The following is a 20753-nucleotide window of genomic DNA, read 5'->3' as shown; positions in this document are numbered from 1 at the left end:
AAAACATACTGTTTCATCATTTATATAAGAGTTGGCCAACACCTGACTTTGATTATTACAAAATTTCTTAAATAAAGATTTATTCTGATAGGTTTATAGAGGCTAAATATAGACTTATATAAGTCTAATATTCCTATAATTCCCAGAAAGTAAAAGAACTGAACTATGTACTAGCTTTTTAAGGAAAAACAGATCACTTTCTCATAGAAACTGCTAAGTCGTAAGCATTTTAAGACAAGAATCCAAAATCATTGGGTAAATGATACTTGTTTGACAGTTTGGGTTTTTAATAAATCTGTTAGTTCATTCCCTGGATTTGTCTTCTTATACAGAAACTAATTAATCTGAAATTTATGAAATTCTTGTACTGGATTATTAATCAGATTAAGATTATTCTTACATAATGTTTAAAATTAGGATAAATGTAAAGTTATAAGTTCAAAACTGTAGAACTATGTAAATTCTGATGAACTTTTTATGTGAACATTAATTATATTCGGTAGTGTCATTTTAAATAGAATTTCCAAGATCCTTAGTTAACTTTAACAATTAAAGTTAATATCGGAAATAATATTAAATCTGGTTAATTAATCAATATGAGTTACACAGATAACTTCTGAGTAACAGAATACCAAAACATAGGTTACTAAGATATAGATAGATAGATAGGTAGATAGATCATCCATAGACACAGATATATCTTATATATACACTCTACTTTTTGCATATATACACATATATAAATACACACATATACACAGTAAAAAAGATATCAGTGTAGATACACATATACATGTATATAATGTGTACTTTATATTTAAAATATTGACTAATTTGACTATAACGCAAAAGACATAAACCAAGTCAAAAGAAAAAGCATGGTCAGGGAGAAAATATTAGTAACATAACTGAAAAAATAGATATAATATACCTACTATACAAAGAAATCGTATAAATTAATTTTTAGAAAAGACAGAGAATGTAGTATATTAACGGATGTAAACAGAAGAGGAAATGCAAAGGCTTGCAAATATATTTAAATGCTCAACCTCACTAGCAGGAAAGTGGAAATCAAAACAATGAGATGGTTTTTCACCCATCATCTGGCAAAGTTGTAAATACTGAGGATAAATGCTGATGACTGTTTTGAAACAGGTATCTACAAATATTGCTAATGAGTTTATACACCATTTAGAGGAAGTAATCTTTGTAAAAAATAATCTGTTGAGATCAATTACAATTAAAAATATACATAACCTTTAACACAGGTATCTTATTTGGGAATTTCATTACATTTCCAAGTGAACAATTATCATGAGCTACTTTTCATAAAATACATGAATTTTTTTTGTCTATTCAGACAGCATTATTTCCAGTGCATTTTTGATTTTCTTTTTTTAAGTAGATGATAAATCCAAAAGTAGAAGTGAGTACCCTAAGCCTGAATAACAATGACCTAACACTGGAGGGTTAAGTAAGGGCTGTAGGGATTTGGGTTGTCAGTAGAGAATAGGTGGGAAGGAGTGACTATATACTAAGTATTTTTCTGAAACCAAGTTAGATTGAGATAAGAATAAAGGCAATTTTCTGTGACTGTTTTGAAAGTTGAGTAATGGCTATTAAATCAAATCCTGTGTATTGGATTCCTAGAGATAGTGTTTTATGAAAGCCTATAGAGAATAATAGAACAACATCTTGCTTTGAGAGAAAAAGATAGGTAAATGCATCAGAGTAGCTCTTCCCATGGTATTTGTCAGAAGCAAATACCATGCAGAATAAAGGCAGTCCCAGAGCTCAGACATAGTGCTGGTGATGTTCTTGAATCAAAATTTTAAGATGATCTACTATTATTAGTGGTATGATACCAGTTCCATGAAGTTTATTCTCATAAAATGTTTGGGCACTTCTACCATTTCTTGAGGTTTCAGACTGATAAGCTGGCAAGAATCCAAGTTTTAATGTTTACTACACAATTATATAATGAAAAAACATTGAGTTTCTGATTGAAATAACTGGTAGTTATTTCATTTGTGTCCATATTTATTTAAGCAAATTTAGCTAAGAGCAAAATATCTAATTAACCAAATGATGAGTGACAAAACAGCCGTGATGTCTGGCATAGTAGAGCTTTAAAAAAAATGATTATTATCTAGTTTTCCAGGGCTGGTGAAATCTACACAGCCAATACACAAAACACATGAAAGAGCTAAATGTCAACAGGCCCCCTTCCCCCTTCCAAAGCTGTTTTATAATAAGGAAATCAGGTCTAAACACCAGACCATTATTTGATGAAGGGATATAGTAAACAACTATAGAAAAAGGGGACTTCTTCAGAGGAAGGAGTTTTTTGGGCATCGGCCTTGAAGACATCTTTGCCTTCTGAAACCAGGACATCCATGAACCTCCTCCCTCCTGAAGTAAGGGAGGAGGCTCACACGTGCAACCAAGCAGAGATTTGAGAAGACTTGTGAGTCCCTTTGCAAAGGCATTAGCAGAAAGCCAACACATCAAAAGAAGACGAGTCTATATCTTCCTGCTATTGCATATATTGCGTAATAAAAATTTATATAGTCTGTGAGGAAAAATTCTTTAAAGTTTTAAATTCTGAGCAATTCTGTGTAGAAACTAAGAATGCTTCTGGATGAAAATATCAGCTCCATCTACAGCCATGCCACCCTGAACAAGCCCGATTCCATCTGATCTCGGAAGCTAAACAGGGTTGGGCCTGGATAGTACTTGGATGGGAAACCACCAAGGAAGACCAGGTGTTGTAGAATTAAAAAATAAGTGATTGTAATCTGACAAGGTCCTTGCAATCTGTGAGGTCAGCCATGGGTTGCCTGGCCTAAGAAATAAAAAATAAAAAATAAAAATATCGGCTGCAACAGAAGCAGTATGTTCCCGTGTGACCGTGTGTGTATACCAGAAAGCAGAGTACCAGTGCTTTCTTTTCAGGTCATTTGTTTCAGTTATTCCTTCTAGGGTTCCAAACTGGAATGAAATTCTCACTCTCTTCTTCAAGGCTTAGGGGGAAACTAGTCTTTCGTTGAAGAATGATCAAGCCCCTACAGGGTGAACTCTAAAGGCTTCACCAGGATTTGCATGTAAGGGAGCAGCCAGTAGGAGGGGTATGACTGACCAGTTCTGACACTTGGCAGGTCTAAGCAGGGATGATTTAAATTGTTGGGGGGACCCAGTGAGGGAAGAGAGGGCCTTGAGTATGGGCACATGCTGGCCACTGTAAGTGGCGCCTAGGGGGCGCCACTTACATTTGCCACAAGATTGACGCCCTGGTATAAAGCAATGTCTCCATTTGGAGAGAAAGGCAGATTGGCACGTTCTAGTTCTACCATTTCCTCTGTGTGTGAACTGACAGTTACTTCACTCCTCTGAGCTTGAGCTCCCTCAGCTGTCAAAGACTAGATTCTTTCTCAAAATCTTCATAGCCTGGGTATTCTGATTATTAATATCCAGTGAATATAAATTATTAAATGTCAAATATCATTGGTCTTTCTTAGAGAAAACTGTAGGTCTAACACACTAAAAAAAGAGTTGAAGCCCTATACAACCACAAAATCATGTCAGAGTTCCCTAACGTCTGCACTTTATGGACTTGGGATGCCTGTCACTGTGCCAGGGAGTACTAGAAACCACAAAACAAATAGGGCTCTTCTACAAGGAGTGTCAATTTCATGAAGATAATATGAACATAAAGCAAGTAGTGCAAAATTTGCATGAAAGTTTAAGTTAAAACTTGAAGCTCTGGAGAAAGTTTTGACTTTTGATGGGCATCTTGGCCCAGCCACTCCATCTGTACTGTTTAGTCTCTGCCATTGGGGTATTTTGATGGAAAAATTTGTAAAATACTGCAATAGATAAATCTTACTAATTAGAAAAGGAACTAATTTGGATGGGGTTTTATTTTTATTTGCAAGCGGGCTACATTCACAAGTAGATCTATAGAGAGAAAATAAGATATTCTACAGTCACACCTCTGTCCCCAGACAGGTGACTCTCAAATGCATGCAGTTAACCAAAAAGAAGGCAGTGTGAAGATTGTGGTCAAGTCAGGGAAAACTGAATAGATCTCAAAGCACAATTCTTTTCAAGAAGGCCTTTGTAGGGACATATTTAAAGTGCAAATTTACATTTTCCTTTCTGGTTTCCTTTTGGTTTTGGTAAGACTGTCAAACAAGACCTACTGTCCCTTAGCCAAGGACAAACATGTGACTCCAGCGAGGCCATTTAGCCTCTCCACCTGAGGATATGAACCTTGTGAAGAGGGAAGCTAACACTTGGAGTAGCAGGAGTGCTTCATTCTGTAGAGAGAACCCTGGAAAAGCTGAGAGTCTCTCTTCATTATGTCCTTACTGCCTGGGGCCATGGAGTACTTCTGAGCCCTGTCCTTTCCAGGTTCTTCAGGTTTTCCTTTGATTCTGTGATCTATTCCCTGTCTTTCCAATAAATTATTTTTGCTTAAGTCAGAGTCAGTTTTTATTGCTTGCAGCCAAAAGCCTGTAGTGTAGGTTTACATACCCACATACCTGTATCAGCTTCATATACAAAAATCATCATTTTTAATCTGATAAAATGAGCTACTCTATTTGCAGGGAGTTAGCCAGAAGGTGATTTTATTTGACATTGTCATTTGTCTAGGTTACAGTGAAAAACGCAAATTACTATTAACATGGAAGGAATCTTACATCTTCTTACCATTGCTCCTTTCTACTTTCCTTCCCTCCCCCTTCGACTTATCTTAACCTCATTTCATTCTTAAAAAAAAAAAGGAAAAACTAACAAAAAAGAGTCTTTTGTATATCTAAATGTATAGCATATTTCTGCGTAAAAGACTAAACGTTAAGAAAACTTTTTTTCTGAACCACAGATAATTTTTAGGGCAATGAAACTAATTTACATGATACTATAATGGTAGATACATGTTATACATTTGCGGAAACCCATAGAATGTACACCACCAAGAGTGAACCCTAATTTAAACTGTGGACTTGAGGTAATTATGATATGTCAAGGCAGGTTCACTGAGTGTAATAACTGTGCCGCTCTGGTGGGGCGTTTGTAATGGGGGAGGCTACACATGACTGGGAGCAGGGGATGTATCTCTGGACCTTCTTCTCAGTTTTGCTGTGAACCTAAAACTGCTCTAAAAAATGAAGTCTATTTTAAAAAATTAAAAGAAACAAAACCTTTTTCTAAGCCATAAACAAAGTTCACACTTAATCGATTTCATAGTCATAATAATCGTCATCTATGTTGGCTCTCATGCTGGAGTGCTCTTCGGGTTTTGTTTTCTTTTTGGTCTCTTTGCTTTTCTCGGTCAGACGTAAGTGATGCTCGCATTGCCTCATAATCTTCTTGGAGGACATCCAGCTCTCCCCTTGTCTTTCAGCTGGCGCTGCACACTGTCCTCCCCTCACATCTGTCCCCTTGGCCTTCAGGACCTCCCTTGCTCTTAGGAGACTGCAGGTGCAATTCCAAGGATTCCCATCAAGATACAGGAGCCTGAGGCGAGGCAGCCCCTCCAAGGCTTTGAGGTCCAGGGCAGAGATCTTGTTGTTCCTGAGGTTTAGAACCTGAAGCTGCTTTAGATCCTTGAGCTCCCTCTCAGCAATGTCCCGGATGGCATTGCCTTTCAAGTCCAGCCTCGCTAAGGTCCTGGGGAGCCTGCAAAAGTGTGGAAAGAGGATGTGAGAGAAGTTCATGACCGTTATTCCACGACTGCAAAGCAACTCAGAGCAGCACCCACCTTTGCTGTCATCCTGTCCCTTCTGAACCTAAAAAGCAAACTTTATTTTGAAAAGTAATTAAAAGTGTAAACCTCATTCTTATCTATAGGTCTTTAACCCTTCCTCCTAAGCCTTATTTTCTAACCTGTATTTTCTGGTTCCTAGTCATAAAACTCTTTAATGTTTTAATATCTTTCTTATCAAATAAGATCAATAAATAAATTGATAAGAAAGTACTGTTGCTATTATTTTCATTGACAAAGGCCATGAATCAACAATTTATAGAAGTAAAAATATGAAAAAATGTTCTTAATGAATATAAAAGGCAAATGAAAAGATGCAATATTTTTATGTATCAAATTAGAACATTGTTTTGGTTACATTGCTTTGGTTACAAATTTTAAAGCTCATTGCTGCTGAGGGTGTAGAGAGGTAAGAATGTAAACTGTTGCTGGGAGTGTAAATTGGTACCACTTTGGAAGTGATTTGAGAACATGTATCATATTGATCTAGGAGATAATAGGAGAAATAAATAGAGATTTATTCACAAATATGTTTTGTCATATATTTGATCATATTTATAACAGCAAAAAAAATGACGAATGTCCACAAATATGGAAATTAAGAGACAATGGACTATTATGTGATCATAAAAATCATGTTTTCAAATAATTTTTAAAATATTAATTCTGCAAGAGTTTTTCTATGATTTAAAATCCAGAAGCTATAAAAGATTGATAAATCAACTACATTAAAAATAATTTTAAAAGAAATTGTGTATAGAAAAAGACATGCAAAGTCAAAAGACAAATGATAAACTAAGGGAAATATTTGCAACTTGTATCCCAGACAAAGAGCTAATCTCCCCACTACCTAAAAGTCTCTTAAAAGTTGAAAAAGAAACATTTTAAAATAAGACTGAAAAAATGGATAAAAAGCATGAATGGAAGTCCCTATAAACAGAAAAGCAACACCCTTAAGTCTTCAACCATACTCGGAAGAGAAAAATGAAAAATAAAACCATGCCATTTCTCACCTAACAGACTGGTAAAAATTCTAATCTTTAATGTACATTCTGTGGGCAAAGCTGTGAAGAAAGAGGCATTCTCATACATAGCTTGGTGGGAATCTAAACTGGCACAATCCCTATGGAGGAGAATTCAGCAAAGCCTAAGAAAATAGCATGTGCTTTTACCCTTTGACCCAGCAATCTTACTTCTAGCTATATACTCTGAAGAAGTGATTCTAGAAATATAAAACATTGTATGTAGCATTCATTATGGTATTATATAAAATAGCAAAATATTGGAAACAACCAGTACATCACTAAAGAACTGTTATCCATCTTTAAAAAAGAAAGGAGCTGGTCTCTATGAACTATCATAAAATAGTTTCCAGTAAGTATTGTTAAAGGAAATAAAAATAAGAAGCAGAACAGCATATACTAATTTTTGTGCAAGAAAGAAGGAAATAAGAATATATATACACATATTTGCTTATTTGGGTGGGGGGGGAAGATAAACCAGTAGTGAATAAGAAAAGTTACTTATAGGGAGTGCTTAGTGCCATATAGTTTTAACTTTTGAATCACATTAACGTTTTACATGTTCATCACAAACACACACACACACACACACACACACACACACACACAAAGGAAAACAAAATCGAATCCTAAAATTGAACACAAGCAGAATCAAATAAGTCTAATTAATTAATCAAATGTTTATGTTGGTAACATAAACATACAGAGAAAAGAAAAAGTATTCTGACTGAACATCTTAGAGTCTAAGGACAAAAGAACCTGCAAAGAAATTTCTCTCAGTAGGTTTATTGTTAATATTAATATTAGTAATGAAATTTAGAAACTCCTTAATAAATACAGTAAGACAAAAACAAATAAGTAAATATATTGTTATTACAAACCAAGATTTTCATTGTAAGATAAAAAAGTACGAATATGAAATAAAAGAAAAACCATCTCTAATGTTAAATATGAACTGCAAATATGCATGTGAATTCATAATTTTGCAAATACATTTTCTAGCTCTATATGCTGAAAGGATCTAGAAGCAATATTATAATAGAAGCAATATTACATCCTAGTAGCAACCTTGCCTCAGTAGCTTAAGCACACCATGCACACAGATCTTAGTTTCAAAATTCCAATCTCCACTTAAAAGAACCAGAGTTTCTTATAGAAATGGCTGATTCCATGTCTGAGGTGAGGAAAGCTAGAACTTCTAAGCCAGAATGCAATAAATGTTTAAAGATTAATGGAACACCCATCATTATACTTATTATCAATTAAAAAAAAAGAAGTATTAGCAAAAATGTAGAGAAATTAGAACTCTTGAATACTGTTGGTGGGGACATAAAATGGTGCAGTTGCTATGGAAAACATGATGTTTTGCCATATGTATTGTGGGTCTCCAAAAAATTATAAATAGAATTACCATATGATCTAGCTATTCCATTTGTGGGCATATACTCAAAAGAATTGAAAGCCGGGCCTTAAAAAGATATTTATGCACCCACATTATACATCCATATTGAATTCACAATAGCTAAAATGTAGAAAGAACCCAAATGTCCATTGACAGATGACTAGATAAGCAAAATGAGATATGTATACATAATGGAATATTATCCAGCTTTAAAAAGTAAATTCTGATGTGTGCTACAAATTAAACCTTGAGGACATTACGCTAAGTAGAAAAAGCCTGTCACGAGAAGATGACCATATGATTCCACTTATGCAAGATATCTAGAGTAGTCAGATTCATAGAAATAGAAAGTCGGAAGGTAGAATGGTGGTTGCCAGGGCCTGGAGGGAGGGGAAATGAGGAGTTATTGTTTAATAGGCATAGAATTTCAGTTTTTCAAGTTGAAAAAGTTCTGGAGATGGATTGCACCACAATGTGAAGATACTTAGCAATATTCATCTGTACACTTAAAAATGGTTAAGATGGTAAATTTTATAGCATATGTATTTTACCACAATTTTTAAAAATAGACAACAGAGTCATGTCTTATCAACATAAGAACCAGCTTAAAGGAGCTCTCACTAGCCAAATTTGATTCCACTTATATAATGTTACATAGAAAAATAGAACACAAAATTTAATGATCCAAAACATGTAAAAACAAAAATGTTTAAACATAGATTCTGGTCAAGCAATTATGGGTGACTTTTTTATTTTCCAGCACACTAAGTTTTCAGCCTTGAACAGGTATTGCTTCATATTCAGGAGGAAAAATGGTTTTAAAACTGTGAATAGCAATTTGAAAAATGCCATGCTTATGACCATTAATAAAAAAATAAAAAAGAATCATAATTGTGAGTGCCCCACATTTTCTACTATACAACGACGTTAGATTGAGTGTTATTTTTTTAATGAAGTACGAGAAGTTGGAAAGTTTTATAGACAAAAAAGGCCCTTAAAAAGGCTGTCAGAATGCCATCTGAATACTATCTTCATAACAGTGTGAACACAGTGGATGTATGTTCGTGCTTTTCAATATTCAGTAAAAATTACTGTGGCGTACTCAGTCATAGGATTGCCACGTTAAAGAACAAAGCAAATAAATTTAACTATATTTTATGACAATATTACTTTTGCTTGTTATAGTATTAGTATATGAATTTTATTCTAAAAGGTTAACCTTATAGGTTATTGGCATTTAGCCTAAATTTTAACTTTGAGTTTTTCTTTTACATTTATATTTATATATTTATTTATTTAATGTTATATTGTTATATTACATATATTTCTATTTATATTCTAAACTATATATTACATTTACTTATATAAGTGCTTTCTCCTTTGTTGGAATAAGATTTACCTAACAAAATAGATTAATTTACCAGGGAAAATTACTTCATACGTTTTGACAGTTTGATAATTAAATTCAGTTTGAGGTTAATCCCCAGGACAATGTAATTTTGTGCACACACCAGCTTCTGTAAGGTACATCTCTAAAAGGTATACAGAAAATCTCTTATGTATAGCTTTTTTTCCCCAAGGAAAGAGGACACATTAATTATTAATAGACTGTGTAGCAGTAGGCAAGGCTCTGTTCCCATTGAGAGTACAAGAGAACAAAACTGGGAAAAGATATGATAGAGTTATCCAAAGACTCAAAAAGTCCCTACTCATTAGACTTAAGGTCTAACTTTGACCACTCTATTTTCCAGTATGTGGTTAGCTTCCTAAAGCTTCTGAAAGTTCTCAGTACACAGAAGTCACATAATAAATATTAGCTAATGAAAATGAGCAAGCCAAGTTTTCTTTTAAACAAATACAATTATTTAGTTCTAGGCTGAGCAGCCAAATATTGTACCTATTCTTTAGGAATACTTTTTTCTCTCTCTCATTTCTATGGATGTCATAACCACAATGACACTGGAAGAAAAAAACATTAATTATCCTGGTTTGTGACTTTCTGGCAGTCATTTATTGCTTAGGTATAACTTGTCTTTATAAATCTGATTTCTATTAAAAAGTAGCCCTGATTTTAAGACAAACGTTTCTAAAAATGCTATATATGCCGTTAGGTAGTTGTTGCTTTTAAGACTAATTTGCCAGTAGATGGCGCTTGAGTATAAATAAGATAAAATGCTGAGTGGACTGCATCAGGTTGTAGAAAGTTTTTCTGAATTAGAATTATCCAAAGAGTGGTTAAAGAAGAGATGATGTAACATATTTGTTCACTGAGCTGCAGATTTGTGAAACATGAAGCAGCAACAGTAAGGCGTTCTAAGTTCTAAGCAGTATAGCGTGTTGTTAATCTCAGAAGCGGTGACCATGCAGTGGTAACAATTCCTCACTATGGTATTGGACTGTGTTTAATCCTGACTCCACAATTTATTGACGATGTGATTTTGAGCAAGCTTCTTGATAGCTCTTAACAGTAATATCCTAATCTGTAAAATAATAGGTAAAACAACGCATCTATTTTCACAGGATTACTGTGAGGATCAACGAATATATATAAATTCACTGCTGATCTTAGCGCTTAAATGTTAGGTATTGTTTTCTACCTCAATTAGCATAGTGAGGCAAATATAGTAGATATTTTAACATATGTGTACCTAAAACCACATATTGTTATCCTTGGTGAAATACAAAATGGAAGATGGTAGGTGAAAGAAGGGATCTGTGGAAATAGTGTGTGACAGAGGTAGGTTGCATGAGTTTACAGTTTATTCATAGAAAACAAAATTTTAAAATGTAAGCTTGTGTATGAATAAGAAGCATTCAAATAGAAAGAAAAAAGAATGTATTGTCTACAGCTCATAAAAGTTTTAAAATTCGAATATTATTGTTTTTAATTATTTATGGGACAAAAACCACAGAGAAACTTTTCTAAGTTTCCAATTTTTTAAAAAAGGCAGGGAGTGTGTGGGGGGGGTGGGGGGGCAGGTAGTAATGAGGAATTTAAAAATCACTCTCTACAAGAATTTTGCTCTCCTAGCTGGCCAGGTTCTTTGACAGAGCAATTACGTTGCTTAATTTAACCCTCATAGGAAAAGCCTATTTCCATCTCATGTTACTTGCCCCATTGTCCTTGTTCACTAGTTCTCAACTGTGGATGACATGAAATTCATCTGGGCAACTGTTTAAAACTACTGATGCTTGGGCCCCAACTTTGGTACCTCATTTAATTGGTTTGAAGGGAGGTCTGGGCATGAGTATGATTTTTAGAGTTTTCCTGATAATTCCAATGTGAAATAAGATGTGAAAGTAATAGCTCACTCAGGCTTACAATTCCATTATACACTCCATTGGGTAAAAGCACTGTGCTTTCTCTAGTCACTTATTAAAACACAAATATGCTGGCAAAAGTAAATAATTAAGCTATTTTTTACTCATTAAACTTAGCAAGATTGCTTATCCAAATGTTGTCTAAAAGCCTGAATAGAAAAGTCTACTGAGTGCACAACTTTGCCCAGGGCTGTCAGAGCTTACTGGGAATCTTTATGTCATACAGTCACTCCCTAGCCTGTTTTATGAGTTTTTATTTCATACATGAATTTTTTTTTTTTTTTTGGAGTATAGGCATGTAGTAGCAAAATAGCTTGAACCTTAGAGAACTTATTTAAATAACAAGTATTAAAATTTTGAAACTCAGTAGGCATCTTCTTGCCTTAGGGCCTTTGTATTGGCTGTTCCATCTAGGACATTTTTCCCTCAAATAGCTGCACAGCTAAATCCCTCACCTCCTTGCAGTCTTTGCTCAAAGCTTACATTTTCATGGGGGTTACTATGCTCATCTTATTTAAAATTACAACCAGCCACTCCTACTCTCTACAGTCCTAAACCAAGTAATCATGTCCTTTGTTGTCATTAACTCTAACACCTAGCACCATCTAAATATACTGTACTGTACTTATACATTATGCAATTGTCACTCTTTCCATGCTAGAATTTAAACTACACAGAATAAAAAGTTTCCTCTTTTTTATTACACAGCACCTGGCAAAGTACTTAGCATATAGTTAATACTCAAAACATACTTGTTGAATTAAATTGTGTGCACATGCTATGCATTAAAATAAATTGATTGCTTTCAAATCACCCTCAATACATATTTTAAAATATGGATTTCAGTTGGAAAAATAACTTTTTCATGTTTTATATTGGGTAGTATAGTTATCATACTAGATAATTTTTTTTTTCCATCGGTAAGAAAAATTATTGCAACTAACAGTAAAAATAAGTAAATAGAGTGCTATAGGATTCTACAGAGGCCAGAAGCTGGTATATTCTGAGAAATTTGATAATGAAAATAGGCAGGGCAAGAAGCCTTTTTTTCTATAAAGTGCTAAAAGGGAAAATAATCCACTAGGCACGTGTAATAAACAACATAATAGCTTCTAAAAGAGAAAAACAGTGCTGTATTCTATGTGGGTTTTTTTTTTTTGTCTACTTTAAAATGTAGAAAATAGAATAAAGCTTAAATAGGGTCAATTAATGTAAACATATGCATTATAGGTTATGAAATAAAGTGTCACAGTATGAGGGTATATGTGTGTGAGAGAGAGAACCAAAGAGACAACCAAAACCAGAAGGAAAGGCCAACACAAATGGGTTCATACTCACAGACACAGAGAAATAAGCAGAGCCGGGTTAAGTCCTTTAAAGATCACAGCACTGAGAAGAATGTGAGGCACTCAAATAAGTAATTCAAAATAAAAAATGTATAATATTAAATTGTAAAGTTTTAATTTTTTTCCCATAACTATTTCAATGTTTTTTATAATATAAATATCTTACTATTTCCCCTTCATTTTTTCCCTTATATCCTTGTTTTGCTGGTGGCTAAGCACATGCCTGGTCTTGCCTCTGAGTTAAATCCAGGCCATACATATACTTAGAAACCCAAACATACTTTCTACAAGTAATAGCTGCATGTCATGTTTGTTAGCATATTTCCCCAAAGCAGCACTTCATATTTTCAAATATAGACCTCATGTGTGGGTGTCTTGTCCCACAGGCAAGATAAATTAAGTTAGTACAGGCTTCAGTCTGAGGGCTGGAAAGTCCAAACTTTTGTTTAAAACTTCTACTTCTAAACCCTTGGATAGCTTCAATCAGATCATTTATATTTGCTCTGACTTGCATTCTTGCTTGTATAATGTGCTAATTGCCCCAATCTCTGGGGAACTTTTATAGTTGTAACCGTAAATGGTAACGCTCACTTACCTAAGAGGTATAGACAACAGCAGGTTCTGTTCCAGGGCCAGGTTGGAAAGCTGAGAACACTTCTGCAGGGCTCCAGCTTCGAACAAGCTGACGGTGTTGTTGTCCAGAAACAAATGTTTCAAATCTCGGAGGTCCTGGAAGTCTTGCACTGTAACTCTCTGAATCAGATTATTGCTAATATCAAGCTTCTGTAGCCTTACTGGTAATCTGAGGGGCAACATTTGAAGCTGGTTTTGGGACAACTCAAGAGTGGTTAAATTGGCAAGGAGCTGTGCCCCATCGATGGAAGTGAGTGAGTTTTCTGACAGGTAAAGATGGGAAAGGTTCTCCAAGTGTTTCATATCTCGAAACCTTACCACTTTGAGCTGGTTTCTCTCCATCTTTAAAGAGAGCAAGGATTTGGGCAGATTAATAGGAATTCTAGTCAGAAAGTTACCACTAAAACTGAGAAATTGCAAAGACTGAAGAGAAGTAAAGAAGCTAGCTGGTATAAGATGTAGTTTATTATTCTCCATGCTCATAAATTTCAGTTGGGGAAGTGCCAGTGGTCCAGCTACAGACTCGATATTATTGCCATCCAACATCAAGCTTTGCAAACTGGCAAGGAAGGAGAGCATGCCGGGAGAAAGAGAAGAGAGGAGGTTGTTTTTAAGTTCAAGGGTTTTTAATTTCTTCAATCCTTCAAAATCGGATCTGTGTAGGACATATATTAAATTGTCATTTAGTTTTAACACTTCAAGACTGGTTGGCAGAGCACTGGGGACTCGTCTGAGCTTATTTTTCCAGAGTTCCAAGGTCTTTAAAGTACTCAGAGATTTGAAAGTATCGTTTTCTACTGACTCAGTTCCACTGGCCAGAAGAATAAAATCTTCTAGAGCCAACATTTGGGTGAAGTTAGATAGCTACAAAAAAAAAAAAAAAAAAAAAAAAGATGATTATGGTTTAAAAAAAAAACATATGTACTATAATTCAATACTAATGATACTTCAGATTTCCCTTCAGGATTTATTTTACATTATCTCTTGTAAAAGGATGAAAACTCGGGTTCTGGCTGTTTTTATTTATGATTACTAACAGTGTAAGATATCAAAAATATTTTATGCACTTTCACACACTGTTTTTAGACATGCAATATTGGCCAACTTTTGCTACATATTCTCTGACCCAACAAGTTTACTTCTGGCCAAAGTACTTATAAATTGCACAATGATTTATGAGATAGGATGTTCTTTGTTGCATCATCTTATAACCCCCAAATTGAAACAATCTGGAAATCGTTTACCAAACTTATTAACAGTTGCTAACACTAGGGTGTAAGATTACAAGGGATTTTCACTATATTTTTCATTATTTGGATTTTATAAAATGATAAATTACTTTAAAATGTTTTAAAGCATTAAAGTAAAACTTTTAAAAGTTCTAAATACCACTATCACTAGGAAGGACCTATCAGAGAAATTTTTTTCTTGCATTTTTTGAATAGCTACAAGTGTGAAATGCTTTTTTTAATATGTTAGCATTAATTCTCCTAATAACCCTTCAAGTTTGCTATTACCAACATTGACTTTTAGAAGAGGAAACTAGTAAGGGAAAAGGCTGAGAATTTCAACAAGCTCTATTGGAATCCAAAGACCTTTCTTTCTCAGCTCACCATTTGCTAATGCATTTTCTATTGCATTTGTTCTACAACTAATGTTTTCAAATAGACTACAGATCTGGACACAAGTTATAGTGTTTTTAGAAAAGCAGAGATTTTAGAGATTATCTAGTCTAAGTCTTCTGTTTAAGAGATGAAGAATTTCAGGCCCCCTTCCCCCCCAAAAGTTAAATGACCTATACAAGACTCACTGTTCTTTCATCCACTCTCCATTCTGAAGTGCCCTTTTCTAAGCTTTTCTTTCATATAAAGTCAGAAGTGACTCCAGACATAGATCTTCACCTCTTGGACTGTTGATTGCCCAAAAGAAGAACTTGGTGTTACTAATAATTCCACTTCTATCTGTGTGACCACAAACCCTAAAAGAATGCTGACTATGTGGCAAGTCTCAGAGATGACACAGATCTGAACGCACAATTTATTTGGGGAGTAGACAAAGTGTGGTGTCAGAGCTTCAATTAGTCAATTTATCTTGATTTCTATTTGTAAAGTATATGGACTTGCTAAATAGTATATATAGTACATATTAACTGAATCCAATGAACAGTTGTTTTCTCTTATTAAGCATAGAGAACCTTTTTCTTTTTGTCAGAGTCAATGTGGATTACTTTTGACCATTATTAATTTAAATGGCTACCTTTCAGTATTTACTATATGTTTACAAAGCTCTGTGTAGTAAGTATGATTATTCCCTTTTCATAGAGGGGAACTAAGGCTCAGGAAGGCAAAATAAGCTGTTCAAGTATATTTAGCTAGCAAGTATATCTAGCCAGCAATCCAGGTTTATCTTACCCTGACACATACATATTTCACCTTACCACTATAACATTCATTTAACTGAAGAATATAGTGTTATGGTGGTACAAACAGCGAGTAAGACATCTATTGACTTTCAACTTTTCAATTAAGTTTGGAGAGCTGATAAAAGGAAAAAATACTGCCAGACCCATAGTTTCTCTGGCCTAATCAGGACTGTGCTGGAGAGATGTAGAAAGAGATGCTTTTGCTCTAGAGCTAGCCTTGGGGCTGCAGGCAGTTTTTTCAATGTTGCTTAAAAAGCAAGGTATGTATGGCTTGGTGTTAACAATTAGGCATAGAAAGCTTAGCTAAGTATAATTTCTGCTTTCACAGTTTTAGAGTTTAGAGAGTCCAATATGTATGTCAAAGTTACAATAAAATATGAAAAGTTTTTTTGTTTGTTTGTTTGTTTGTTTTTTTAAAGCAAGGCAAGTAAAATAAAGAAAAGCAGAAGGGCAACTCCTGTTGGCTTCCCCATAAAGATTTTGTTTCTAGTTTCAATTTCAGGCAGGCCCTGCTCCAAGCATTAGAAGGCCACACATCTTTCCTGGGTTGAGAGAAAGAGATGGTGGGAGTGGAAGGGTCTGTTAAGCAGCTGGATAAGTCTGAAACATGGGGGAAAGCTATGATAGAAACTCAGTTATGGGAGCCATCATCACTTACATAGAGTGAAGTCACCTAAGGAGAGTGTACATAGTAAGAAAAGAGATGGCTGAGGATTGAGACTCCCTGGAAAAGCCAGACATGAAAGGACAGTGGAGGAAAAGAAACTTATAAAAAAGGGCAGAAAAGAAATATCAAGGAGGAATCATGAGAACATAAAAGGGTGGTGGCATGGAAGGCAAGAAAGTAGGGATTTCAAGAAGTAGGAGTGAGCCAGTGTCTGAGAGAGAACAGTTTTAGCTGTGTGAAGTAGGCAGAAACCAGACGGCGGTGAATTACATAAACAGAAGATAAGAAGTGGAGACAGTAAGCACAGATCACCCTTTGACAGTTTTGCAAATAAAGACAGTAGCAAGAGGCACAGAATTAGAAGATTTTTATTTTTTATTGTAATGAAAGAAGCATATTTTTCCACTAGTACAGGGAGCTAGTAAAGAAAGAGCAACTGAAGATATGGGAGCGGGAAGAATAATGAAGCAAAATTCAGGTGAGAACGATGGAATCAAGGGCACAGAAGGGAGGCTGCCTTGACTAGAAGAGGGACATCTCTTCCTCTCTGAAAGTGTTCGAAGAATTAGATGGAGACAAGCTAGTACACAGTCAGCAGCAATTGAGGAAGATTAAGACTAATGGCCTTCATTTTGTCATGATTTGTCAATAAAATGGGAAGCCAGCCATTTGGTGAGAATAAGGAGGGCAGGGATTGACAAGGCAATCCAAAGCAGTATTGAAGGTTCGGAATATGTTGAGGGAATATAGGGAGCACCTAACAAAGAACTGGGAAGATAGATGGGTGACACTGAAGACCCAGATGAGGTTGGAGATCTTGGATTTGTGGTGATTCTACAAACGCGTGATGTTTCCAAACATATGTGTATATATAAACATATACGTATAAAGAGGTTGTGGTCCTCTCCAGTAGCACCCATATGTTCAGATATAGGACAAACGAAAGCAAATAGTTACCCTAATTTAAGACTGAGGCTTTGCTGGATAGGTCGTTGAGATAATTCGTTGTGGGATGCATAAAGGGAAGGGGTAGAAAAAGAAGACAGATAAAAAATACACTGATTATCTGAGAGAATATGGGTAGTTCTAGGGTTAGAAGTCTCCATGAGATAGAAAGATAAATGTAGAGTAGGACAGCTGAAAGGAAAGGAGATGAAGAGCAGAGAGAGGGTATGGGAATTCAAGATTTTAAGTGGAGAAGTTTCAGGCATAAAGGGGATTATGGTGTAACCAAGACAGTAGATGGCTATGGCAAAGCAGAAATGTAAATAGATACTTTTTTTTATGAGTTCAAGGAAGTATTAAATTTGGATATTGGACACTGGAGGCACCCCAAAAATGCAAGGTTTAGGATCAAGAGGAAGACTAGAGCCAGGAGGGAAGGGAACAGGTGCACAGTATAAGACAGACAAAAGAATAGAGAGTTTTACAGCCCAATGGCATGCACCTTTAAAAAAGTAGAAATTTTCACAGATATAATGGATAAGTCTCTCCTTTCTTGATGGCAGGAAGAGTGAACTTTTCATCTTTTATCCCCAGTCTCAAACACAGCATTCACAGTTCCAAACACAGTTAAATTATATAAACAAGTAATAGAAACATTTAAAATTATGATATAGACACATCTACATGTGTGTATATATGTATTTGTATATACATGCATATATATGTGTGATATGTATGTGCACATATTTATTTACATAGATGGATATATATGTATGTATGTACAAATTTCTATTGCAATTCCTCTGAAGATCCATTGGAAAGTATTTTTTTCTTTAAATATAGGCGTCCCATTCTATAATTTGAACCAAATAAACAGAATATACATTGTATTCACCAAATGCAAGAGAAATATGGTCATTTAAAACCTAAGGGTTTTTAAAAGAGGAATGAAGAAGTATTACTGCTCAAAGCTTTTTATTTCCTTCACAAAACAATCCTGTGTTTCACCAACCTTTCTGCTGGAAACTATTCTTCTAAGAGATAATTAACTGGGTCAAAGTCAGGGGAGTGGCAGTATTGCTGTTCAATGAACCTAAACCAATGACAAATGGACTGATTTAATAACTGAATTTGATGAGAGGTATAATTTCATCTTATTAGTTGCCAGACTGCCAGGCAGCAGTGTAGGATCATTAGCTGGCTTAGCTGACCCTCTAGCTCTCAGCATCTGAAATCCTCAGAACAAATATTTAAGCATCTTGCCCTTTAACCAGGTGTCTTGCTTGAATGCTGAGACCTGACCCGGTCACACTGGCTCCCTGGTATTGGGCACTACTGGATTGGAAAAGGAAAGTAAGTAGACGATGACTAGGCAATTGTGCTTATTAAGCCACAAAATAAATACCATGCCACATATATCAAACCTTCTATGTTTATGTGCAACTACATTAAAATTTTTAAACCAAAAGAAAGGAGGGTAGTGTCTTTATTTGAAGGGGAAGTAAATTCACTGCTGACTCTGTGCACCTGGATCACAGAGAGGCATTTCCTCATCTTAGGATTTGGATCTATAAGGTAGAAGCAGCCACCAGTAAAGGCAGAATCAAAGAGCCATAGAATTTCCCATTTAGAGGGGAAATTAGCTTGTCTCCATCCAATTCTTTGCATTTAGAGGATTGCCTGTCTAATTCAGCCTTCTCATTTCATAAAGGTAACAAGTGAGGCCCAGAGATTTATTTAACTGCTTGCATCAGATGGTTCTCTCTCTAGGTAGTGAGCAAACTAAGGTGAGAATCCTAGTCTCTTGATCCCTTTCAAAATACTAAAGGCTTATAACAAAAGTTGCTCCTTGTTTTAAACTCTGATAAAACTGTAGCACTCTTTCAGTGCCCTCTGAATAGGTAAACGTAAAAATAAAAGTCATAATTAAAAGCACATAGAATTATAGCAACATGGCAAAACAAAAACATGTATTTCCTCTATATGTTTCCACAAAGACACTAATGCTTTGCTGGATGTAAGGTCTGTATGAATAATTCTCATTTGTTCATCTTGATAGTCTTGTAATGTTCTAACTATCATCTGCTTCTATAGCATAAACAAAAGTACTTTTTCTTAATCCTGGGCCATAAAGTGGCCATATGCTCTCAAACTCTTTTTAAGAGCCATTTATTTTACTTTACAATGACATAATTAGGAAAAAAATGTAATAAAAACTGAAATAAAGTATCATTAATTACAGATTCTGGGTATTGTTTGTTTGTTTGTTTTGGCTGCTTTCCTAAAAATAAAAATCCAGAGTCAATATAACCTCTCAGTAGAACAGCGTAAGATGGTGGCTAGTGCAACGACCCAAACATACGTTTTGACAACTTTTGAATTTTAAGTTTTAACGTTTTTTAAGTTTTGATTACTTAAATCAAGTTTAACAATTTCACACTCGCACCTCACTCTGCCACACAAAACAAAATTGCAGCAACTTGTGTGTAGAACGAATAGTTACCTGAAGGTGTTGAATTTTGCTGTGGCTAATGTAGAGCTTCTTGGTGGTGGAAGGAATACCTGACGGTACCTCCGTTAGCCTGTAACACTGCACCGACTGCACAGAATCACAGCTACATCTTCCAGGACAGGTAGGATAGAAACCATCACTAACAGAGAGCAAAACAAGGAATGCATAAAGCAGATGCATCTTACAAAATGGGCCTCTCAGGCAGCAGGCGAGTGTTTAAGTGATGTCTCACTCTTTATACCACAAAATCTGATAATAGAACCTTATGAATGTGTACTCAGTCGATGTAAGAAGACAAGAAAGAAAAAACTCTCAATTTGCCTGGGTTAAAATGTTAGCAACCATTACAAAGAAGAAAGGGCTTAAACATTGATAAGCTGCCTTAATATTTGTAGGTGAGCAAAACCCTATGTTATTTATGGCTTGAAAGGCTAATCTGCAAACACCTCTATTATCTGCAGTTCCCTTGTTTTGTTAAATGTGACACTAGGGAATTAGTGGGAAAAGACAAAGAGCTGTTTTATAGGGGGCTATAAAACCTTTGAATTTTCTGTGACCTTATATTAAAACCATTTTTGCAGCACTGCAACAGGCAGGTGTTTTCTTCTCACATTAACTAGTATGAGAAAAAAGGCAAATTTTAGATTTATTACTGTCGCAGTAATGTTTTATTGCTAGGTGAAACTGTGGGGTACAATGGAGAGATATTTAGAGCT

At 35.2% G+C, this 20753-nt stretch overlaps 1 protein-coding gene and 1 pseudogene across 2 annotated transcripts; one reads left to right on the top strand and one right to left on the bottom strand.

The window, feature by feature from the left end:
* The first annotated feature begins 2658 nt into the window (after positions 1-2658).
* Positions 2659-2777, top strand: LOC118606855 (annotated as a pseudogene).
* Positions 2778-4614: 1837 nt separating this feature from the next.
* Positions 4615-20261, bottom strand: LOC107520175 (nephrocan). Of its 2 annotated transcripts, none has more exons than XM_016163626.2 (3): positions 20029-20261; positions 13454-14355; positions 4615-5682 (listed from the first exon to the last, which is right to left on the bottom strand). In XM_016163626.2, exons 1-3 carry the CDS (start codon positions 20215-20217, stop codon positions 5235-5237), a joined length of 1539 nt encoding a protein of 512 aa, XP_016019112.2. In that variant the 5' UTR covers positions 20218-20261; the 3' UTR covers positions 4615-5234. The 2 variants fall into 2 exon arrangements, with proteins under 2 accessions (XP_016019112.2, XP_016019116.2); XM_016163630.2 differs by lacking the exon at positions 20029-20261 and adding an exon at positions 15302-15393.
* Between the last annotated feature and the right edge of the window lie 492 nt (positions 20262-20753).

Source organism: Rousettus aegyptiacus, unplaced genomic scaffold, assembly GCF_014176215.1.
Source record: "Rousettus aegyptiacus isolate mRouAeg1 unplaced genomic scaffold, mRouAeg1.p scaffold_m13_p_1, whole genome shotgun sequence".
In the NCBI taxonomy this organism is placed as follows: domain Eukaryota; kingdom Metazoa; phylum Chordata; class Mammalia; order Chiroptera; family Pteropodidae; genus Rousettus; species Rousettus aegyptiacus.
This window is presented reverse-complemented; position numbering and strand designations above follow the sequence as displayed.

Coding starts and splice junctions, on each gene's coding strand:
- LOC107520175 (XM_016163626.2), bottom strand. CDS start 20,217: ATGCATCTGCTTTATGCATTCCTTGTTTTGCTCTCTGTTAGTGATGGT. Junction 14,356..20,028: donor GCAAAATTCAACACCTTCAG/GTAACTATTCGT, acceptor TTTTTTTTGTAG/CTATCTAACTTCACCCAAAT. Junction 5,683..13,453: donor CTGTTGTCTATACCTCTTAG/GTAAGTGAGCGT, acceptor ACACTTTTGCAG/GCTCCCCAGGACCTTAGCGA.